Source organism: Grammomys surdaster, unplaced genomic scaffold (assembly GCF_004785775.1).
Source record: "Grammomys surdaster isolate TR1022 unplaced genomic scaffold, NIH_TR_1.0 125368, whole genome shotgun sequence".
NCBI lineage: Eukaryota > Metazoa > Chordata > Mammalia > Rodentia > Muridae > Grammomys > Grammomys surdaster.
Window position 1 is genome coordinate 772,326 of NW_021620240.1, and position 21,026 is coordinate 793,351.

The 21,026-nt window shown below is 40.8% G+C and overlaps 1 protein-coding gene across 2 annotated transcripts in view; it reads right to left on the minus strand.

Annotated features, from left to right (window-relative positions):
- Positions 1–91: 91 nt before the first annotated feature.
- The window catches only part of Nup88 (nucleoporin 88), a 23,870-nt gene continuing 2,935 nt past the window's right edge, over positions 92–21,026 (minus strand). Inside the window, exons 2-17 of one of the 2 annotated variants that reach the window (XM_028785962.1) lie at positions 20,507–20,676; positions 19,138–19,263; positions 14,861–14,947; positions 11,411–11,584; positions 9,210–9,396; positions 7,582–7,729; positions 7,370–7,468; positions 6,101–6,191; positions 4,221–4,322; positions 2,266–2,424; positions 1,909–2,034; positions 1,735–1,800; positions 1,546–1,626; positions 1,169–1,295; positions 925–1,043; positions 92–338 (exon numbers count right to left, since the gene is read on the minus strand). In XM_028785962.1, the coding sequence (XP_028641795.1) occupies positions 275–338; positions 925–1,043; positions 1,169–1,295; positions 1,546–1,626; positions 1,735–1,800; positions 1,909–2,034; positions 2,266–2,424; positions 4,221–4,322; positions 6,101–6,191; positions 7,370–7,468; positions 7,582–7,729; positions 9,210–9,396; positions 11,411–11,584; positions 14,861–14,947; positions 19,138–19,263; positions 20,507–20,676 (1,926 nt within the window). In that variant the 3' untranslated portion in view covers positions 92–274. Of the gene's footprint in view, positions 339–924; positions 1,044–1,168; positions 1,296–1,545; positions 1,627–1,734; positions 1,801–1,908; positions 2,050–2,265; positions 2,425–4,220; positions 4,323–6,100; positions 6,192–7,369; positions 7,469–7,581; positions 7,730–9,209; positions 9,397–11,410; positions 11,585–14,860; positions 14,948–19,137; positions 19,264–20,506; positions 20,677–21,026 lie in introns of both variants that reach the window. The other variant, XM_028785961.1, reaches the window with a different exon arrangement.

The following is a 21,026-nucleotide window of genomic DNA, read 5'->3' on the forward strand; positions in this document are numbered from 1 at the left end:
GACCTGGCAGTGTGCAACAGGAACCTGTGTCCCAGAATCAAAATAAACAAACCAACCAACCCATAGACTTTAATTATAAAGCAAAGTCAAATTTTTGAATAAAAATTTATTCAAATTTTATTTGAATAAATAAGATTTATTTAACGGAAGGAATAACAAAAGAATAACCACACCAAAGTTTATCCAAAATGCTTCTTTATAAATTAGATAGTGCTACCTGTTTGTTTTACAGCACGGGTTTGTAAGCCTTCAGTTGTGTTAACTTCAGGTGGTGTCAGAAGTTGACATGATTTCGGATATCATTGATTTGCTTCACCATTTCCCTTATGTGTTCACCCCTGCAAAATCATCAAATGACTCACTTATAAAAAAATGAGTTGTAAGGACCTCCACCATCCTAGATAGGGTTTCTTTGTGTAGCCCTAGCTGTCCTGGAACTTGATCTATAGAGCAGGCTGGCCTCAAACTCAGAGAGACCCATCTGCTTCTGCCTCCTGAATGCTCGGATTAAAGGTGTGCATCACCATGCCCAGTGAGTTTAAGACTTTGAACTCAAGTGTTGCAATAGACCTAAGAATGGCTTTGCTAATACTGAATAACCTGAAAAGGTTTCAGGTGAATAGCAATCGTTTCCTGTGTGGTGGTGGGGACTAAACCCGGGACACATCAGCTACTGAGCTAAAGCACAGCCCCAGGAACAATGCCAACCATAACTGGGATGTACTTTTAGTTATACAACAAAATTATAGGAGAGCCACTACTTTCCGTCCCACCATATTCATTTAAGCCTCTGTCTTTTGTGTCCCCATTCTGCAAACAAATGCCTAGACTCAGGATTCTTATCCAGGCAGACAGGCAGCTTTTGGTATACTGCCAAGGAAAACCTGTCTCACAACAGTAGCTGACTGGAAAGAATCAACTTACTCTTCTTTCAGGATGGACTGAATACACTTTCGCTGGTAGGCACTGAGAGTAATGGTGGGCTTCTGAGGACTCAGCACTTTTTCCATCTTTCGCTGTTGATAATCTTTTTTCATAGTAACCTCAAGTATCAAACAGAACACAGACATTCTGACTATGGTTTGCCACACATTTTTACAGTATCTATTTTACTGTTCACATTTTATACAACTATTTCTTAGATTAGCCAGCCTGCACCTAGTCTTACCTGTCTGATGGCATTGCCTAGATGTCGAAGTTGATCGGGTATCAGCTGTAACTCTTTCTTCATGTCTCTCTCACTGTCAGAGAGAACTGGGAGCTGAGTGTGAAAACTATGGAGCACTTTTTTCATCCTTAAGAAAAGGAAGATGTGAGTAAAATGTGAGTAAAGGCTGCTGATTATAAGGTAAACAAAGTTTGTAATTCAAGAATTTGGAGTGTGAGGATACAATAAAGAAGGGTTGGGGACAGTATCTCTTGATACTTCAAAGGGGTGGAGGATCCATTTTACTCTATAGGTATGTGAACACTAGCAGTACCCAAATACTTGTTGCCTCATTAACCCTGTGTGGGCAGGGAACTGGATGCTTCATGGCCCCTGACCTGTTCATGATATCTTCTTGTTTTTCTTTGGCTTCCTCATATTTGTCAGCTAAGCGCTCGGCCATTTCCCGGAGACTTTTTCTGAAGAAATGGGAAACTCTTAGGGTACATCTGATGTGGCACAGCATCCTGAGTGAGGTGCAGTCCACTACTCCCCACTGTTTTCTCTTCTCTGGTTTTGATACCTACCTCTCCTCTCGACAGTAATTGAGATCTTCTAGTTGTTTCCTCTTTTGGTCACATAATAATTTGACCCTTCAAAAAGAAGCAGCAGTCAAGTTGAAAGGAAAGCCAGGCTTCCATAGACAATTATTGAGCCAACCCCTAGGCAAGGACTAGTGGCTGTTCAACATAAGACACTACCTCCGTTGAATCTCCTCCTTGGCCAGGTCCTGCTTGAGAATGTACTGTTCTCGGAACACCTGGGTGGCTCTGCTGATAAGCTGAAGACACTCCTCGGGAGGGGGAGCCGAATCCTTTTCAGATGATCTTGCAGAACAGTTTCTGTCATTATTCTCATTAGCCAGGTAAAACAACCAAATAGACAAGCCCCAAACTAGCTGAAGAGATGTGCCAAGTCCCCTCCCACTGCACCATAGTAAGGACAGAAAGGACCAAAAGCAATGATAAACACTTGCTAGCAAGCACAAAGCCGTAAGTTCAATCCCCATTTTAACCAGAAAGCCCATTCTTAAAACTCTCATGCCCTAAATCCCATACTTGAGAAATGCTGGGTTGGCGGCACTACGTTGCAAGATTCTTTTAATATGCTTCTCAAAGGAGTCTGGAGTTTCAGCCAGAATGCGAAGTGGAGACTCTGCCACTTCAGCATCTTCTCGGGTACAGAGCAAGGGAGGAGATGCAGGGTGGACTGTACTTCTGCAAAATAAACAAGTCAGGTCCACTATGGAGTTATTAGCCACACTTACCCAAAACCTGAGAACCTAAAAGATGCACTGTTTTTGGAAAATTACAAGAAGCTATATTGTGTCCTGAAAGGTCATCTTGGGAAACTCTGATCTTGCTATTTGAACATTTTGACTCAAAATGCATTTTGGACTTAAGATTCTTTTTGAAAAGATCAAGGTAACTCAAATATCCCTTTTCTTGCAAAGGACTTGAGCCAGCACCACAAAACTAACCACTCCTGTTTTGGGCACAGTTTAGATTTGATAGAAGTTGGTGTGGGGCCAGATGACTGCTGTGTACAATATTTGCTTCTACATAATTTGCTTCCTAAAAATTACATTCAAGAGCAAACATTTCCAAAGGCAATTTCTGAGAAAGCTCAAAGGTCTGTGGTCTTTGGCAGCATGTAAGCAATATACTTTGAAGGCACCAATTCATATGTGGCAGAGCTTTGTAATTAACAGTGTTAATACGTAGACAACTGGTATTTCAGACAGTTGGCAGAAATATGATTAAAAATTGTCCAGATAATTAAGAGTTTTCTCTTCTCTTTGGGATTGATGTTTTTATTATCCAAATTTTTAAAAAATTAAAGGTAGGTATATAATGGATTTTAAAAATAAGTTAATCCTTGGAAAATTTGTTTTGTTTTTACATATTATTTATTTTATGTGCATGTGCATAGCATGGCACAGCACATGTACAAGGTCAGAGGACAGTCTAAAGGAGAGCTTTCTCTATGTCACAGGTTGTCAGAGTCAGTGACAAGCACTCTTACCTGCTGAGGTGTCTCACTGGCAAATATTTTCCTAGTGAGTATTTCTTTTGTTTAAAGTTGCTAGAATTTTTTTTTCCTTTTTCTTTTTCTTTTCTTTTTTCTTTTTTTTTGTTTTTCGAGACAGGGTTTCCCTAGCTGTCCTGGAACTCACTCTGTAGACCAGGCTGGCCTTGAACTCAGAAAACTGCCTTCCTCTGCCTCCCAAGTGCTGGGACTAAAGGCATGTGCCACCACTGCCCGGCTAAGTTGCTAGAATTTTAATGTTTGTCTGTCTATCTGTCTCTTTTTATACAGCAACATAAAATTTATACTTGTATTATTTTTTTCTTGTCAAACAGTATAACTAGACAATCTTTAAAAAGCATGTAAGGATAGTAACTGAATGTGAACACTTTATACTTCTGTCAGTATTCAGAAGTACCTGTTCTGAATGGACACCAAGAGACTGGAGGGTCTCATGTTTGACACCCCAGTGACTTGGGTTTCACGTCTATTCCTACATTTATAAATCCCGACCTTCCAAGGCTGTTGGAAAAGGAAAATGATGATTACAACTTAATACCAAGAGGGCACACAGGAGAACATTTTATACCTGAGCCTGACATGCAACAGTCAATTAAATCCACTCACAACAATGTCATTCAGGGTCTCTTGGGAGAAAATCTCTAGCTGGGTACAAGGAATCACAATAGTAATCTCAGATAAGGTAAAGCCTGTTCTAGGCCAGCATGACTGCAGACTGAGACCTTATCTCAAAAACAAACAGAAAAGCTATGATTTTCAGTTACAAGTAGGCAAAACAAGCCAAAAAAATCCCACCATATCTAAATGAAACTTTTCAGAGGTGGTGAAGAAAACAGAAATATTGACTGAATTCAGAAGCCAAAGCTTACACCATACAGCCTCCAACTAGTCATTAAGGTCATTTCTCCAGCTTTGACTTGGCAGAATTCAAGAGAGTGACGTGTGAGTATGGAATGGGACTTACAATAAAGGCCTTATTAGGCATTCATAGGTGCTGGTGATGCAGATCATTGTGGGCCCCAGGATATCCGGGACGATCCAGAATCCTCGAATTGGGGCTGGCTGCCTGGAGAGAGAGTCACAGTTAAGTTACAAAGCAGCAAATGCACCAGAACCAATGGCAGCCATATGACTGGTCCATGGCCTTTTGGGGCCTGTGACATCCTGACAGTGTAGTAACCACCACAAACAAGGTTATCTGGAAACATACTGTACTTTGATCAGTTTAAATCAATCTCCCACTTAGTAGCAATCTATAAGCTACTTACCAATTACCTAGGGATACACAGTTTATGTGTCTTTCTCTCCACTAACAAATAAGGCCCAACCATCTCAGTGAACACAGTCCAGTGTCTACAGACTGCTCAGAGACCTAAGGAACTGGAATCTTACACACCCGGTAACTTCATTTGGTGTGCATGGCATTGTTTCCTTTCTATTTCTTTCACCAGAAGTGGAGAAAAAACAAGAGTCTCAAATGGGAACTATTGCCTCCACCAATGTGCTTTATTAACTGGTCTGCATGCCTGTTCTACCTGTGCCTAACCACATCTCTGCACCTCACGCCATCAACTGTATAGTTTCAAAGTGTCCCATGATGCATCTCTTCTCAGCTTATAAACAAGCTCATGTTTTGTTATGTCCATCAGCCATCCCTACTGTGGCTTCATGGGAAGCTTCACTGTGCCCAGTCTGTCTCCCTTTAGCCATGTAACAGCAACCATGTATGAGTGTATAGTGTATATACAAGTGCCTGTCACATGTCTGTGTGTAGGCACAGCTTCAGTTTGGTCCCTCAAGCCAGGGTTTCACTGAGCTAGGCTGGCAACCAGTAAGTCCCAGTTATCCTCCTGTTTCTGTTCCTACTAGGGAGAGGGAGAAACAGGACTTTGCCATACCTAGTTTTTATATCTATTTAGAAGTTTGAACTCAGATCTTAAAGCTTTTTTTCTCTTTTTAAAATAAACTTTATCTAAAAGGAAAGGAGAAAAAAAAGAAACCCTTGCAAATAAACATCACACACTAAAATTAACCAAACTCTATACTTCTCAATGAGTTTTATCTAATACTTATCAGTATGTAATCCATATACAAAGACGTGCATATACAATATGTAACCAGTACAGGTCAGTAACTAAAAAGAAACCTGAGGCTACAGCTTAGTGATAGAATGCGTGCCTAGCACACACAAGGCCCTAGGTTCAATTTTAATGTTGCTTGTTTATCTCAAGTCTCTCTCTCTCTGACTCCAGATCTTTTCCTGGTCAACATCTGTCAGAAGCACAGCTCCAATGCTGACATTTTTACTATTCTAGGCCATTTCAAACTTTGGACCCATACACATAAATGTGTATTAGACTCTTCTATTTAAAACATTCTAGAAAGACATTACTATCTCCCCAAATCTGCTCTTCTACATCCTGATTTTTCCAAAGGGTACTGCATCTATTCATTTACCCAGACAAGAAACCTGGGAACCATTCTATGCACCTTTTACTCTTTACTCATCAACAGTAACTGAATATTCATTAGGCACTCTTATACTCTGAGTAAGTAGCACAAAGTCAACAGAGAATCCTAATAAAAAGATAAGGGACCTCCTTCATAGTACACACACCCACATGAGAGGTGGAGGGGATGTGCTACAAAGAAATCCCCAAATTAGCTTGGAGAATTAAGGGACCCTTCTCTGAAGAAGTAATTTAAGACAAGAAAATAATCTAAGAGAAGATGGCAAGCTGCAGTTTGGGACACAGCAAACTATGGAGTGGTTCTGAAGCACAAGAAAGCTTTAGATAAATACCTGATAACCATGATACTCTTACAAGTGAAGAAGGTCCTTACCTGCACGGCAATGGCTTTGTACAAAGAATGTGCTCCACAAAGCATTTCTGCTCAGCAGTGAGTTCCTGTAAACTATCCTTATCTTCTTCATCTACAAAAGAATGCATTATAGAAATTAAGGTACTTAAAACAAAGGTTCAAGTTAAAGTGCTGTCACTTGTTAAATGTATTTGAGTTCTTGTCTCAAGCCACTGCTCTTTACTGAGGGCACTCTTTTCAGACAGAGCTCAGCTGAGCAGTTATTGAGAGCTACTGGCTACTGGGAGAGGGAGAGCCAGTGTTCATAGCGTGGGGCTCCCGGGAGGTGGGCGTGCTCTAATGCATGGTGCCGTATACACGACAATATAGACAGCACAATTTGGACTTAGGCTATTTTAAAAAAAAAAGAAAAATATGAAGTTGGGAAGGGACTTAGGGCTTAAGAAATGGATCTGAGAGGAGTTAGGGAAGATGTGTGTGAAGGAGTGACTATGATCAAAATACACCTGCATCGATGAGTCTCAAAACATAAATACATTCAAAAAAGAAAACATTTCAGTCTGCCATTCAGCATGGTGTTCGCTGTCATGTTTTCATAGGTGCTCTGTATTATCTTGACGAAATTCCTTTCTAAAACTAGTTTGTTGTTGTTGTTTTTTAAAGTAGTGTGGAGGATCAGAATCAGTTCTACATGCTAGGCAAATGATCTACCACTGAGCTATATTCCAGCCTTTGATTGTTTTTAACATGAAAAGATGTTAAATATTCTTAATTTTTTTATACATGAAAAAAATCCAGCTTTTCTCTTGTACTCTATTTTTATGTTAACACATTATGGAGCTGGATACCAAAGAAAGCCTGAATTTCTGGAATAAATACCAGTCAATTTTTTATGTCTATTACTTGTCAAGCATCCTTGACTCTAGTTTATATATTTTGCTTGGCTTTGTGCTATTTTGGGGGGAGAAGCTCACGGAGAATCAGTATTTTAAATGTACAGTTACTTGGTCTTGGGCAAGTGGTAGCCTCTCTCACATTCCAGTCAGTTCTGACATCCATCCGTTTCATCTAAGCCTTCTAACCATGTTCAGTTTTCCCTTACAATTTTAAATTTCTATAGGCTTAATAGTAATCTACCTTTGTTTTCTGACTATATTAATTTTAGGTTTTTTGTTCTAGTATTTGGTCTGTCTAGCTAAAGAGTCATCAGCTCTGATGTTTTCTTCTCCAAACTACATTTTGTCAGAATCTCTGAAACTTACTGGGAAATATGGAAATGTAGTAACTCACCCGATCCAAGAAATTTGTGCAGTTTGTGAATCCAAGTCAGCCCCACACTGTGCACGCCAGCTTCGTGGCTACAGTGGTATCTGGAAGGACACTTGGGATCTGCAAGTGGGATCATCAAGGATACAAAAGTAGCAACTAGACAGCCTGAAGAATTCTTCCCAGTAGCTTATGAACACATGGTGATGGAGCTGAGTGTCTACAGGACACCTTACCTCTGTGCAGTTTAATTGAACAGGAAAAGTCAGAAGCAAAGGGATCATCCTCTCCAGATGCCAGTTTCAGGGCAAGCTCTAACTCAACACACTCAAACACGTACAGGGAAGGGATGAGGTCAGCCCTGGGATCCCAGGACTTTTCTAACTGTTAAAAACACAAAGGGGAAAGAAAGACCGAAATTTTGACCTCTCATGAATTTGAAAATGTACACAAATATAGAAACAAATAGTCCTTTCGAATGTTTGGTCAGATAGTCCTACCCCATCCTTAAACATCTATCTCCACTGTTAACCTTAAACAGCATAAAAAGAACATCAGAAGCCTGGGGAAAAGTCAGCCTAGTGGTCCAAAGATTTGGCCCAAAGGTCAAAACGTTTGTTAACAAGGACTAGACTATAGAAGTCAAGCTGGGTGTGGTGCATGCCTTTAATACGCAGGAGGCAGAGGCAGGCTGATCTCTGTGAGTTCCAGGCCAGCTTGGTCAACATAGCAAGTTACAAAACAGACAGGGCTGCATAGGAAGACCCTATTTCAAGAAACCAAAATTAAAAAAAAAAAAAAAAAGACTATAGGCCAGAATCAGCATCAACAGTGGTGTTAATAAATGAATAGGAAATTGGGCACACACCTGTAATGCCAGCACTAAGTGGGAACATTAAAGCAGAAGGAATTTCAGTCATAGAGCACCTTGGTCTGTATAGCAAATTTAAGGCCAGCCTTAGCCACGAACAGGAGTTAGAGAAATGGCTCAATGTTAAGAGCACTGTCTGCTCTCCCAGACCAACCACTTTCAGTTCCTAGCACCCACAGGACAACTAACAGCACAGACACCCTTTTTCTGAACATGTATTTTTTTAAGTAAATTTAAAAAAACCAAACCAAAACAAAAAACACCTTAAAAGCTTAAAACAAGCATGGTCTAACCTTTTATTTATCATGTATCCATATACACAATAACCTACCCATGTGGTTTATCTGCAAGTATGTCTGTGTACCACTTGCATACTTGGTACCCACAGAGGCCAGAAGAGTGTGTTAAGATGTCCTGGTACTGGTGTTACAAACAGTTTGTGAGCTGTAGGTGTTAGGAATTGAACCTGGGTCTTCTTGTTTTTATCCCCTGAGCCCTCTCTCCAGCCCCAAGAGCAATCTTCTGTTTAGAGGATTCAATTTACTGGTGTAGGGTGTAAACCATTAATACAAAGGTCAGAAACAAATACAGTTTCATGGACTCTAAGTTGGGCAATTTTCTTCTTTCTACTTGGACTCTCAATTATTCTTTTTTTTTTTTTTTTTTAAAGTATTTGTTTATTTGATTGAGTACATTGTTGCTAATTTCACACACACCAGAAGAGGGCATCAGATCCCATTGCAGATGGTTGTGAGCCACCATGTGGTTGCTGGGAATTGAACTCAGGACCTCTGGAAGAGCAGCCAGTGCTCTTAACCACTGAGCCAACTCTCCAGCCCTCAATTATTCTTATTATATAAAATATATAATTGCCAAAATATCAGAAGTGCCATGCGTTAAGTTATAATTCATCATATTAAGCAGTCAAACTGGCCCATAAAACGTACCTGCTATTAAAGATATGAAATACAGCAACACTAGCCTGTCACTTACCGTTTGATCATCTTCTTCTTCTCCTTCTAGTACAACACAGTGATACAGCATTCCTGACTCAGTCGCAATTACTAAGATATTAGGAACACAGGGCAAACAGAGTATAGCACAGGCATCGTAACCATAGTTATCTTCAGCTGCAGGATGCATAGGCAATGGGCCCAAGAGCTTCCCAATATTTCCTGGGCTAATGGAAGAATAAAAACATTATCAGGAAAATGCTTACAGAAGGTGACTGTCCCTATTCTTCTTTGATTTTTGTCTTCCTTCAGTCACTGCTATTTTACATGTCATTTTCCCAGTCACATTCCAAGTGGTGACTCTTGATCTGAGATCATCTTCCTTGAAAGGAAAACTGCAGTGCCTGAAGAGATTACAGGTTTTTGTTTTGTTTAGTTTCTTTTTTCCTTTCAGACAAAGTCCTATGTAATTTAGGTTGCCATAATTCCTGATCCCCCATCATAGCTTCCAGAGCTAGGATTCTAGGAGAATGCCATTATGCCTTCGAAGACACTGGATTGTCACACTGTGAGGTTCAGAGAGCATGACTGGCATCTACTTGTAGTGGTAAGATCAGAGGTTCCATCCCCTGTAATTACTGCCACCACCAGACAAGACAGAGCGACAAAGGTTGGATAGATGGTTCACTGGTTAAGAGCACTGGCTGCTCTTGAGGACCTGGGGTCCATTCCAAGCACCCACATGTGGCTCATAAATGTTTGTAGCTCCAGTTCCAGGGGCTGTGATGTCTTGATGTCTACTTCTGGCTTTTGCCAGCACGGCATGTGTATGTAGGCAAACCACTCATCTACAAACCACTCATCTACTCATACATCAAAAACAGATAAAGCTTTAAAAAAAAAGGTAAGGTCCCATTACACAGACCAGGCTAGCCTTAAACTCAGAACTGCTGTGTCAGCCTTTGGTGGGATGTAATTACTGGCATATACCACCAGATCCAGTCTGTTTTCCACTTGTAACATTCTACTGGTAGTACTCTAGCAAATATCACCTGTGAGTCTAGTTGAATCTAAAGGTTTAGCCTGACCTGCTGAATCATCACTGGTTAACTGTTGTTGCCTGATATTCCTTTTTTTTTTTTTTTTTCTTTTTGAGACAGGGTCTTTCTACATAGCCTTGGTTATCTTGCAACTCACTCTATAGACCTATATGGACAAGGCTAGACTCAAATTCACAAGAGACGTGTCTGTCTCTGTCTCCCAAGTGCTGGGATGAGACATGTGTAACCCCATGTGCAGCTGCCCAACCCTGTTAACGCTCCTGACAATTTTATTTCTAGTGTGCTCTCTGCCTCTTTCAACACATCCTTCCAGAGTGTTATCTTACTTTTCTCTCGTTTTCTGGGCTCAATGAGTAAACCCAAGACCTAAGCCAAAAAACAAAAACAAACCCAACAACAAAAAAGCAAAACTCATATTTAAAAACAAACAAACAAACAAAAAATGATGCTAAAACCCCCTGGGTGTCCCAGGTATAAACATGGCGCTCCAGTCCGTCCCTGTCCTTCAGTTCTGCTCAGAAACAACTGTGCTCTTTCAGAACAGATTTCAAGGATTTTCCTTACCAAGGTATGTAACTCCATCATTTTTTTACCTGGACATCAAGTCTAACTTCAGTATTTGTTTTTTTTGTTTTTGTTTTTTACCTGAATTCACTGGTCTAGGTCAAGATGCCAAGTCATTGAACCTTGACTGGCATCTGTGCTTTTTTGCATACTCTAGGACATCTTTGTGACTAACACGGTCTAACTGTTTCTTGATGGTTCATTTAGCTCTGATTGAGACTTAAGTCCCATACTACAAAAATTACTCTAACGCCTACACTCAAAATAATGTCTGTACTGTCTCCTTCCTTTGAGCACTTATTGCCGTCCCACTACTAGGGAGTGAATCCTTTGTCTGTCTGTCTGTGTGTATGCACCTGTCCCTCCACAATTTCAGTATCAGACTATATCTAATCATTCCCACCCACGCTGCTTGTTCACACAAGACAACAATGCCTTTTCAGTTAACTACACTCTGTGAGCCAGATTTTGTCTTAAACTATACAGCTTCCTTAAACAAGCAAGAAAGTAAATAATCAAATAAAGTGTACCTTCTCTCTCTGTACCCAGACACAGATGTGGATCTAAGCTGAGCAGTAGTGATGCAGATGCAACAGTGGCTGGTGCCTTCCCTTACCTGTACAACAGGCTGACGTAAGTGAGGAAGGTCTCCCCGTTCTCATACAGGATGTACAGTGGATATGCCACTACTTCTCTGTCTTTCTGTTCAAATATATTCTTTGAGACAGTTACCAGTGGCCCAAAGTCAAATGCCACTGCGGTCTCTCCTAGAGATGCTGTATATGCTCTTCTGCAAAGAGAGTTGAAGAAAAATTGTTGAAAACAAAAATTATTATGAATAAACAAATTCTTATAAAAATTGGTGAAAAAATTTAATTTTGAAATAGTTTAAATATGGAGATACAAACAACACATATATAGAAATACAAGAAATGGAAGAAAACATGAAAACCAGATGAATACAAATTTATTCATTCCACAAACATTTACCACATACTATATGTCATGTACTGTTTAAGGGTCATAAAATATACCAGGAAATTAAAGAAAGGCTCTGCTCTCTAGTCAGAAAAAAAAAAAAAACACATTATGATTTTTTTTTTTTTTTTTTTTTTTTTGCTTTTGTTGCTACTTTTGGTTTTATTGAGACAGGTCACATACTATAACACAGACTGACTTAACCTGTAACAATCTTTTCGCCTTGGCCTTCTGAGTGTTGGGATTATAGATGTGTGTCATTTTTCCTGAAAGAAAGTGGTGCTAGAGAAAGGAGGGCTGAACAGTGTTGGTGGGAGCACTATTTAACGTAACCTGTGTCTCTGGAGGAGCTACCGTGTGAGAACCTGTCTCAAAAAACAGAGCAGGAACTCAGTGGGGAAAGGTACTTGACTCCCAGACTGACAGGCTGTATTTGATCCTCGTGATACTCATGGTAGAAGACTCCTTGAAGAAGGCATGAGCACACACATACATGCAACGAGCTTATGTACACACAACAAACAAACAGAGACAGACAGACCGACTGACTGGAAACAGGTATGAATGATTACTCTGTGCCTGCACAAATGCTAAGCTATCTTCTTTTCCTGGTACTAGTGTTGGAGTGATGTTTCTGTACCCTGTGTGAAGATGTGTCTCTGTCCTTCCTTTTCTGCCTATGGTACCTTCTGATTGGTTAAAATAAAAAGCTTATGGACTATAGCAAAAGGCAGAATAGTAAGGTAGGACTTCTTGACAGAGAGAAGTCATGTGGACTCAGAAGAAGTCAGGTGTATGAAACTGAGGAGAGGTAACAAATCAGCCACGTGGCAGAACTTAGATTAGTATAAACGGGATAATTCAGTTACAAGTTAGTGCGCCTGACATAAGGCCTAGGCATTGCCTAGGCATTCATTAGTAAATATAAGCCTCCGCATCATTGGGGATCTGAGGTGGGCATAGAAAGTGTTGATGCAATTATATACTAGAGGATGAACCCAGGGCCTAGTGCATGTTAGGCAAGTATTCTACCTAACGATATTCTATAACTATATATATTAAGCTATTTTCAAGGTTGCTGAGCAGTTTTTTTTTTTTTTTTTAAGATTCATTTATTTTATGCATGTGAGTACATTGTCACTCTCTTCAGACAAACCAGAAGAGGGCATCAGATCCCATTACAGATGATTGTAAGCCACCATGTGGTTGCTGAGAATTGAACTCAGGGCCTCTGGAAGAGCAGCCAGTGCTCTTAACCACTGAGCCATCTCTCCAGCCTCCACTGAGCACTTTCTAACGAATGATTCATTTTACTCTGTGCAATAATTCTAAGAAATGAGCTCTGCCAATTTTTACATTCACGGAATATAGTTTCAGAAACAAAGCTTAGTACAACTAGCAAACTTTCTCAGATGCCAAAGCAGGCAAGTGGTGGAGGCTAGACTGGAGCCAGGTGGGGTGACAGATGACAGAGCAGAGGTTTGTTTTGTTTTGTTGAGACAGCGTTTTCCTGTGTAACAGAATCCTGGCTGTCTTGGACTCTTTGTAGACCAGGCTGTCCTCAGAGATCTGCCTGCCTCTCCCTCTAGAGTGCTGGGATCAAAGGTGGGTACCACCACCACCACCCAGCTAGAGCAGACAGTTCTTATCACTATATTTGCTCTATGGCCTTTTATATACATACTGCCTATCAAAAACAAAAACCACCTACCACCCAACTAGGTTAGTTCCAGAAACATACTACAAGAAAGAAAATGCCCTGACTCAAGAACAGGATGGCCTCTGAGCTAGGTCGTGCCCCATTATGGAAATGATGCACTGGAATTTAAGCAGGCACCCTATCTCATCATTTAAGTAAACGTTCAGCGCTGGGACAACCAGGGAGTAGACAGTTCCAGGCTGAAGCGACCCCCAGCTTGTAGCAGTAGAAGAGATAAACATATTCATGGAATTATACTCCCAACTCAGGCTCTCAATTAGCCCCACAAATGAAGATCAAGTAAAACAACATGACTGTAGGACAGGAAGAAACCAACACAGATTTAAGGATATCACCATCACTCTCACTAGGACTTCCAAGTACTGAAACTATCAAATACAGAATAAACATGCAAAAAAATACTCAAGAATTATATTTAGAACAAAAACTAAACGTGGAGATAACTAAATGAAAACAGCAGAAACTCTGGCAGTAGCTTTCACTCTAACCATGTGCACTACATGAAACCATGTGCTGTGCTTGTCAGAAGGCCAGACAATTTGGTTTTGAAGTTCAAAGGATGATTCTATTTGTGGTAAGAATAAGCCAGGATGTGTAGTAGATAAGAAGGAAAAAAAAAAAAAAAAAAAAAAGCCGGGCAGTGGTGGCACACGCCTTTAATCTCAGCACTTGGGAGGCAGAGGCAGGTGGATTTCTGAGTTCGAGGCCAGCCTGGTCTACAGAGTGAGTTCCAGGACAATCAGGGCTGCACAGAAAAAAAACAAAAAAAAACAAAAAACAAACAAACAAACAAACAAACAAAAAAGCCAGGAGCACAAGATAATCAGAAAATCTAAGCACAGAAGTACACACCCTTAATCCCAGGATTTGGGAGGCAGAGGCAGGTATATCTCTTTGAGTATGAGGCTAGCCTGGTCTATATGATGAGTTCCAGGACAGCCAAGGCTATCTAGAGAGATTCTGTCTCAACAAAACCAAACCGAACCGAACCGAACCGAACCGAACCAAACCAAACCAAACAAAACCGTTAATCAGAAGGGCTGAGTCTCCTCTATTTCGGAGCTGGGAGTTGGGCAATGAGCTTCACCCACACAGAGCACACTGCTAAGTCTCCAGCCCAATACTTCACCACTTTTAGAACTGTTCAAAATTTTATTATGTATTGTTTCTGTCAATCATATTTTAGAATTATCTCAAAAACAGACCATGCTGTTAGATATATTGACATTCAGATTTGTGACTTCTTGTTATAATACCACAAGTATTCTAAAACTCACCTCTGGAAATTCTGGTAGTTACTGGTAAGACTGCATTTATAGTCTTTAGAAACTCAGTATTTTGTGACACACACACACAAAAAAAACTTACCCTTTATTGAGTATTAAACTTTCCTCTTCTGCTTCTGAAAGTACAATCACCTTAGTGGGTGTCTGAGGCTCACGGAGAGAGTAAATTCTAGAAAAAAGAAAAAGTCTCTTTGAAGCCAATCAGGGTAGCTCACACTAGTTCTATCACTTGGAAGTCTGAGCCAAGAGGACCACCAAGTTACAAGCTACAGGGGTTACAGAGTAAGATACTGTCTCAACAAAATAGAAGTTTTCTTTCATTTCCAAGAAAAGGAAGCCCTTCCCCCACACACCTCGTTCTTAAGGATTTTCCTGACAGGGGCTGGAGACATGGCTCAGCTGTGTGAAGAGCACTTAATGCTCCTGCAGAGGAACCAGGTTTGATCCCTAGCACCTACATCGTTTGTAACGCCAGGTGTAGGGGAGCCTTCCTCTTCTAACCTCTTTGGATACCAGGTATAGATACAGTATACATACATAGAGGCTGGCGAAACACCACACACATAAAATAAATCTAAAATAAATTTTAAGAGAATTTTTAAAATCTCAAATCATCAATTCTTAAATCATCTCTGTCAAATATCTTGCTATTCCTGGCAATGCTGCTCATCTCCGGTTTAACTATGTAAGAGGGAGGCTTATGAGTTGAAGAAATGCTATCTTTAGCAACATTTTTTTTGTGGGGGGAGAGATGGGTAACAGTGCTAGTGGTGGAACCCTAGGCCTCAACCATAGGTATCTGACCACTGAGCTACATTCCCCACATTTATCAAAATTCTAAGGCAGCTACTCCATATGACTGCACTTCCATTCCTTCTATCTGGAGAGCCTTGTGTAGTTATCTCACTATGGCACCTAGCTTGCCAGCTTCCCTTCAATCATACCACGTGTCTTTGTCTGCGACACAAAACCATACAAAGCATGTCTTAGTGTTTTACACATCAAATATCCAGCAGACTGAGTGGCATTTAACCTGAAATTTATAAGATGTTTGTTACAAAAAGACTCAACTGTGTCAACCCCTATTTCCTCAAAGAGCAGCAGAAGAGTGAACTGTTAGCCTGGCAGAAGCAGGCAGTCCTTAGTTCTAGGCCAGCTTGGTCTACAGAACAAGTTCAAGGACAGCCAAAATTACACAGAGAAACCCTGTTTCAACACCTGCTCTCTGTACCCCCCCCCCAAAAAGAGTGAACTGTTTTTAACCAAAATGATTTTAATTTAAAACAATTTAAACTGTGTATAGGTACGTGCTCTTGGAAGTCACAGGTGTCTGATTTCCCGGAGCTGGAGCTTTAGTCAGTGTGAGCTGCTCACCATGGCTGCTGAGAAATGATCACTAAGCCATCCCTCCAGCTCCTAAAACATCTTTTATTTCATAGCATATATGGCTCTTGTTAAAGATGAAAGAATATTCTAAATAAATACTAGCACAGTCATTACTAGAAAATCCAATATCCATCACTAAGTCTTACCTAGATCAGCCACTTGTCTCTTTGCACTAAGAATGTTTAAACTTCAATTCCACTATCAACATTTTACCTTCATGGCCAGGTATAGGAGGAACTAAGGTGGGAGGAGTAAGGAGAAGAAGAGGAAGAGGAGGTTTGAGGCGAGGGGAGGCAGAGATGTAGCGCCATGGATGACCACGCATGTAACGAGAGCAGTCCTGGGTAACAACTTATCTAGCCACAGCATGGATGATTGACAGAGCCATCTCCCACACTGGTGTCTCTGGTCGCCTGAGCTGAGCAGTGGCTACTGCCGCCGCTCATGGCCACAGGCCTAGGCTAGTTGGGAACATGTCGGCTGATTAAGAAAAGCCAGATTGAATGCCGTCATTTTAAATATCTCCTGCAACAGCCAGGCATAATGGCACATGCCTTTAACCCCAGCAGTCAAGAGGCAAAGGCAAGTGGATCTCAGCTGAGTTAGGGGACAGCCTGGACTATATAGTGAGTTACAGGACAGCCAAGGCTATATAAAAATAGTGAAACCCCATCTCACATAAATAAAAACAACCTAAAAGTCACATAAATATTTCTTTAGCAAGTGTTCTTACTAACAACTTGATCTAAATAAATATATTCACTGTGGTCTCTTTAGGCATATACAGATATTGTTGATGCATAAACACCGTGTTGGCAAACAGTCAAGGAAATAAGTGCAGCTAAACAACCAAGGCCAACAAGGCCCAAGGCTTAGGAAGAGAGGATGAAGATCCCATATTGTAAACAGAACCCTTGCTATTTGGTGCCAGCCATCTTTACAGCTTTAGGCTATATCCCCCACTTCCTTTTCTAGCAGATACAAAAGATGCTAAGATAATAGATTATCAAGGATTCCTTGGTAGTACAGAGTAAGGTTTGAATGGGATAATCTTGTTTCCTCTTTGTTAACTCCAACTACAAAGCTAAGTAGGTGACAAGAGAAGGTTCTAGAAGGAAGAGTGAGAAGATGTAGCCGTATCTGTAATAAGAAAAATTGGTATTTAAGTCTAGCTACTAAGTAAGTAGAAGAAACCTATTGGTCATTAAAGAAATTCTTAGGTGAACATGTCAGAGCTGAGGGTTTAAGGTGTTTATTTTTTAGAAATTCTAAAGGTGATACACTAAGGCATCATAAGAAAGCTTGAAAGGACTACATCTAATATTCTGCGGCTCTTGGAGAAAAACAGGGCACTGGTATGGGTTCATATAAAAACTCATAAAACTTAGGATAAAAAGATAAAAGGACTGTCAGAATGGCTCAGCAGGTAAAGGCTCCTGGCACCATGGCAACCTGAGCTAAATCCTCAAGACCCACATGGTAAAAGGAGAGAGTCAAGTTCAGTAAGCAAGTTGTCCTTTGACCTTCATATGTGGGCTGTAGTAGATGAGCAGGCAAGTGAACATGTGAGCGTGCATGCACGCACACACATGTGTGCGCACACACACACACGCACACACTTTTAAATGCAATTTTAAAAACAGGACACAGGTAAGTTTGGGACTCTTCCACCTTGAGGGCTTAGATCACAGACAACAGACAGAAGGCAGTGGGATACAAATGTCCTCAATGATGAGGGACAATGTGTCCTAACACACACCACATTAATAGAGGTCGTAAGCAATGGATGCAGCTGGATTAAACCAAGGTCAGGCTCCACACTCCTTGCTTACAGGTAAGGTCTCTCTCTGCCTCACTTGTCTGCCATCCCTGCTCATCTCCAAGGAGCTACGGGAAGAGAGCAGCTCCAGTCCTTACACTTCACCACGCGCCTCCGAATGTACTGTACAGTACTTCTCGTAGACGAAAAACTCAGCCTGCCTCTCTACACTTCAGTCTTCCATGAAAGGGTCACATATATAGTTTTGAAAGTATCTTCAAATCCAAGTTTTAAACTGGATACACTTGTTTTTTTGTTTTGTTTGAGATAGGGTCTTAAAAAAAAAAAAAAAAGCTGGGCAGTGGTGGCGCACGCCTTAATCCCAGCACTTGGGAGGCAGAGGCAGGCGGATTCCTGAGTTCGAGGCCAGCCTGGTCTACAGAGTGAGTTCCAGGACAGCCAGGACTACACAGAGAAACCCTGTCTCGAAAAACCAAAAAAAAAAAGAGAGAGAGAGAGAGAGAGAGAGAGATAGATAGAGATAGGGTCTCAGTATGTAACCCAAGCTGGTGGAGAACTCCCAGAAATCTGCCTGCCCTATCTCCTGAGTGCTGGGATTAAAGGCCTGTACTACCCAGCTGGCCTCCAAATAATGTCAGTTTTTTGTTTTGTTTTGAGACACAGTCACTCTGTGTAGCCCTGGCTGTCCTGGAACTCGGAGAGAACGGCCTGCCTCTGCCACCCAAGTGCTGGGATTAAAGGCATATGTCACCACTGCCACCCATCAACAACACTACTTTTAATTACTAAAAGTAAGCAGGAAGCTATGAAATCTGTTTAAGATGCCATTAAGAGTTCAACCATCAGCCCTCAATCATTCAGCAGGGAGAGAAGCATTAGTAAAAGCTGTGATCCCAGCACTAGGTAGGCAGAAGCAGGTGGATATCTGTAAGGAGAAGACCAGCCTTGTCCACACAGTGAGACAATATCTCAAGGGGAGTGGGGTGGAGAATGGTTTATAATAGGCAATGAGATAAAAACATCACAACCTTCAGTGAGGTAACTGTGTTACGCTGAGCAGTATAACACAAGCAGTACGGAACAAAGCCCCCGTTCACAAGGTCTGACTAGGTAGAGAGGTTACCTTATCACAAGGTCTGACTAGGTAGGGGAGGTTACCTTATCACAAGGTCTGACTAGGTAGGGGAGGTTACCTTATCACATTGTCCGAAGTCAGCAGCACGAGGTGGGGGTCCAGCATCTCGCTTGGGTACCACGCAGCATGCTTCAGAGTCAGAGAGGTACAACTGCTGAAAAATCTCTCAGCAATCGGGGTGGTACTAAAATAAAGACAATTTTCAAGAACATTTGTTTGCAGAATTTGGATGAAACACATTCTAACTTATTTTAACACTGTTCTTTCCTTCTTTAAGACATTCTGAGAGCATTCTAAGAACCTATTCAAGGAATCAAAGTGCAAATATTTTCTACACTATAGCGATATATTTTATACATTTTCGTTTTGCTGTTTCAGACAGTATCTTCGTATACAACCTAGCTGAGGTCCGGCCTTCACAATGTAGCCCAGGCTGGCCTTGAACTCACAGCAATCCTTCTAGCTCAGCATCCTGAGGGCTGGGACTACATTTGTGTATTACCACACCCAGTTTACACAGTTACAGATGTGTTTTGATATTGCCTTTTGTTTGGTCCTTTTACTAATTAATGAAGTAAGGAAACTATAAGGGCAGATACTATGATGAGTATTCTGATAATTAAGAAACAGTGATCTGAGTACTACCAAGCAGGCTCCAGTGCTGGAGGAAGCAGGGAAGGGTTGTTACTGGCATACTTTGTTACACTGAGTATTAAGACCCACAAATTTTTTTTTTTTTTTAAACTTTGAAGTAGCACAAGCCTTGATGTAGATATTTGTCTTCTTTCTGCTGCTGAATACCTGGCAGTCTGTCCAAATGCTATCTAAACCCTTTAGGGCATGAGTAGTTCATGGTACATTTATGACATCATAGAACAAACTGCAATGACCAGAAAATGGCCTGACATATATAAATGGTGTCTTGGAAGGCAGGTGTTAATCCACATGTTTTGGTTCATTTTTTTCATAGTTCTTAAGCTCGTGAACCTAACTACAAACTTGCAGCTATTTTTGTAAAACTAAGAGACTGATATTGTTTCTCTTAATTAAAAATATTAACACAGTATTCTAAAATAATAACAGCAGGGGTTGGGAAGGTGGCTCAGCGGTTTAGAGCACCTGCTGCTTTTGCAGAGGACCCAGAATTGGCTCCTAGCACCCTCACGGCAGCTCACAGCCACCTCAAACTCCAGTTCAAGGGGACTGGATCCTTCTTGCCATCCAGGCACATAAGCATTGCTCTTACTAAATGAAGGCAAAACACTCATACACATTTCAAAACAGAATGGACAACAATAGTACCACAAGAAGCCCGTGTGCAAGACCACACGAATGCTCGAATGTTTCAATCATAGCACCTAATACAATTTCACCTAATACAATTTCTGGTCTTACACAGATAAACACTAAATGAAAGTACTACTTACCTACAGTTCACAGTTGCTTTTCCACCTTCAAATTCAGAATCCTTCCCCCATCTCTGAGGTAATTCTAATGCCATAAGTCCTTTCGTTCCTATAAGTGCTACATGGTGTTGTGTTGGACTTAACAAGACTTGATGAATTTCAAACAGGGGTGGATTAATGCAAAGTAATCTCTGAAAATTAAAGTCATTTAGTAAAAATAGTTAATTTTAATATAAATATATTTGGCAGTTGCTTTAAACCATAATCATGCTTTAATTTTCTAAAGTTATAAAGTAATAGCATTCTGAACATGTACTAATTGTGTCATTAACTGATTATTCCGCAAGAAATGATCTCTAGGTACTTGACAGACGACTTAACCCCTAAAAGCACTTGCTCCTCTTGCAGAGGATCTGAGTTTGTTCCCAGCACTCATGCTGTCTATAACTACAGTTCCAGAGAATGAAACACCCTTGTCTGGCTTCCTGTTTCCTTCTCTCTCTCTCTCTCTCTCTCTCTCTCTCTCTCTCTCTCTCTCTCT